This window comes from Aplysia californica, unplaced genomic scaffold (genome assembly GCF_000002075.1).
Source record: "Aplysia californica isolate F4 #8 unplaced genomic scaffold, AplCal3.0 scaffold00491, whole genome shotgun sequence".
NCBI lineage: Eukaryota > Metazoa > Mollusca > Gastropoda > Aplysiida > Aplysiidae > Aplysia > Aplysia californica.
The window spans coordinates 85575-88260 of NW_004797761.1; the positions used below are offsets into that span (position 1 = coordinate 85575).

The window sequence follows — 2686 nt, forward strand, 5'->3', positions numbered from 1 at the left end:
ATGTTCCCCGCCTCAAAATCATCCCTGTCAAAGATCCTAGATGCAACACATGTGGCTACATGAAAGTATTCATACTCTGTAGAAGGCCCCCACTTTAAAAGAAAACTTTCCCACAGCATCACTTGTGAAACCAAAAATGTAATCTACATCATATCTCTGTAAAGTCTGTTCAGCTCAATATGTAGGTCAAACTCTCTCCACACTAAGAGCTAGGTCTAATACCCATTTTTGCTTTGTGGTTTCCCCTCTTCAGCCCTTTAGGTGTCCTAGATTGCGTTCCCCGCCCCCTTCCGTTGTTATTTCCCTTTCCCCCTTCAAGGAGAAACCTCCCCCCCCCCCTCTCTCTATATATATATCGCTCTATATCTCTCTCCCCCCTCTCTCTCTCTCTCTCTCTCTCTCTCTCTCTCTCTCTCTCCCTCTTTTCCTTTCCCTCTCTCTCTGCCACCTCTGGCCCTAGTGTTTCTCTTTCTCTGGCCTTTCCGATTTGTGTTCACCGCACCCTTCTGTTATTATATTCCTTACTTCCACGCACCTTTCCACCCCCCCCCCCTCTCTCTCTCTCTCTCTCTCTCTCTCTCTCTCTCTCTCTCTCTCTCTCTCTCTCTCTCTCTCTCTCTCTCTCTCTCTCTCTCTCTCTCTCTCTCTCTACCACTTCTGGCTTAGTGTTCCCTTCTCTCCGGCGATTTGTACTCACCGCTCCTTTAAATATTCAGACATGTATGTACGCACTTTAGTTTTTATAGCCTGTGTATATGATGATGATGATGAAGCTATTTCCGATATTGTCCAAATCACACCAATACGTAACTTATAGTGAACACTTTGTTGCTGTGGCGTCATCACTCATTTATTTTTTTCTCAAATACTATGTTCCTGATGAAGCCTTATTGGCGAAACGTTGAACTGTGAAAAAAATATTTTTTTGGAAATACAACAAGGTCTTAACTGTTTTAATACCTTCTTTATACAATGATAATGATGATGATGATGATGATGATGATGGATGATTGTATCCTGTTTTATGTAGGTGTAAAACAACACTTATCAATAATATTTTAATACCATTAAAAAAACTACATTCGCCCTATCAGTGTCCCTTTGATAGAGGCTGTGAACCTTGCAGTGGTTTTCGAAGACTTCTCCGACCAGCTGGACATCCTAGGCCGGTCAATTGTAGGACCAGAGATCGAGCTGAGGTCAAAGCCGTCCGTGGACCTGGACAGAGAGCTTCATCGTCCGGTGCTGGACCTCCACGACAAGACCAACGCGCCAAAGGTTGTGTACACACTTGTACAGATAGAAAACACAGGTGTTTTGTCCGTGAGTTAGAGAGAGTATATTATGTGCGTGTGTATGTGTGTGCGTTTGTGTGTGTCTGTAAGTTGTAAGTGTGTGTGTGTGTTTGTGTGTGTGTATGTGTGTGTGTATGTGTGTGTGTGGTACGTATGCATGTATAGATGTATAAATCCGCTTTCTTTTTATTTCACACAAACACACCACACACACACACACACACACACACACACACACACACACACACACACACGCACGCACGCACGCACGCACGCACACACACACACACACACACACACGCTATATACAAAATGACATGTATTATAGAAACTAAGAAAGAAAAGGAGGAGACAAGGGGTAATCAAGGGAGAGGGGTGAGAGTGAGAGATGAAAGAGAGAGAGAGAGAGAGAGAGAGAGAGAGAGAGAGAGAGAGAGAGAGAGAGAGAGAGAGAGAGAGAAAGAGAGGAGGGGCAGAAAGAGAGAGATTGAGAGAGAGAGACGATAGAGAAATGGGGTTTGTGTGAAAGAATAAGGGCAAAACATTACCACAGTATTTACACTTGTCACGGAAAACGTCGTAAAGTACACTATCAACATCTTCCTAAAAAGCTTAAGCTTATAGGTAAACGTTCATTTTTTTTATCGCAATGCTCCCCACCCAGTAATATGACATTGTAAATTCTTTTACAGATGCTCCTCTGCTTTATGACATTATAATGTGAATTTTTGATTAATGAACCATTTTTCCCGCTCTGCCTTTCTCTCCATTATCTGCTTTTCTTTTTCCCCGTGATCAGGATGGGTCAGAGCCTCGCTATTTGCTCAAACAGCACTACGAGATGGCCATCCCACGCCGGATACGCCAGGGCTATCAGGGTCCGGCCACCAATTTCCAGCGGAGACTCAGCGACGCTGTATGTAGATATCTCACTCTACTGAACGTTTGAAGAATACATGTACATTGAAGATACTCCTCCTCTCCTACTTTTCTGCCTCCTTTCCCTCCTCCTTCTCTTTTCCTCCTTCTCTTTTCCTCCTCCTCCTTCAGCTTCTGCTGCTGCTGCTGCTGGTGCTGCTACTACAGTGTACTACTATACAACTGCTACAACTACTGCTACTACTACTACTATTATTATTATTATTACTATCACTACTACTGCTGCTGCTGCTGCTACTACTACTACTACTACTACTACTACTACTACTACTACTACTACTACTACTACTACTACTACTACTACTACTACTACTACTACTACTACTACTACTACTACTACTACTCTATGGCATGTGAAGGTGAGGATGAAGGGGTTGGGAGGACGGTTGGTGGGGGACGGGGGACTAAAGAGTTTGGTGTTGGAAGGAGGGTGAGTGGTTTGGGGGGGGGGT

The 2686-nt window shown here is 43.9% G+C and overlaps 1 protein-coding gene across 1 annotated transcript in view; it reads left to right on the plus strand.

The window, feature by feature from the left end:
* LOC101854519 (dynein regulatory complex protein 9) overlaps positions 1-2686 on the plus strand; it is a gene marked incomplete in the record, with an annotated part of 13843 nt that overhangs the window by 3031 nt on the left and 8126 nt on the right. Inside the window, 2 exon segments of the mRNA XM_005105786.3 lie at positions 1095-1278; positions 2095-2211. Of these exon segments, the coding sequence (XP_005105843.2) occupies positions 1095-1278; positions 2095-2211 (301 nt within the window).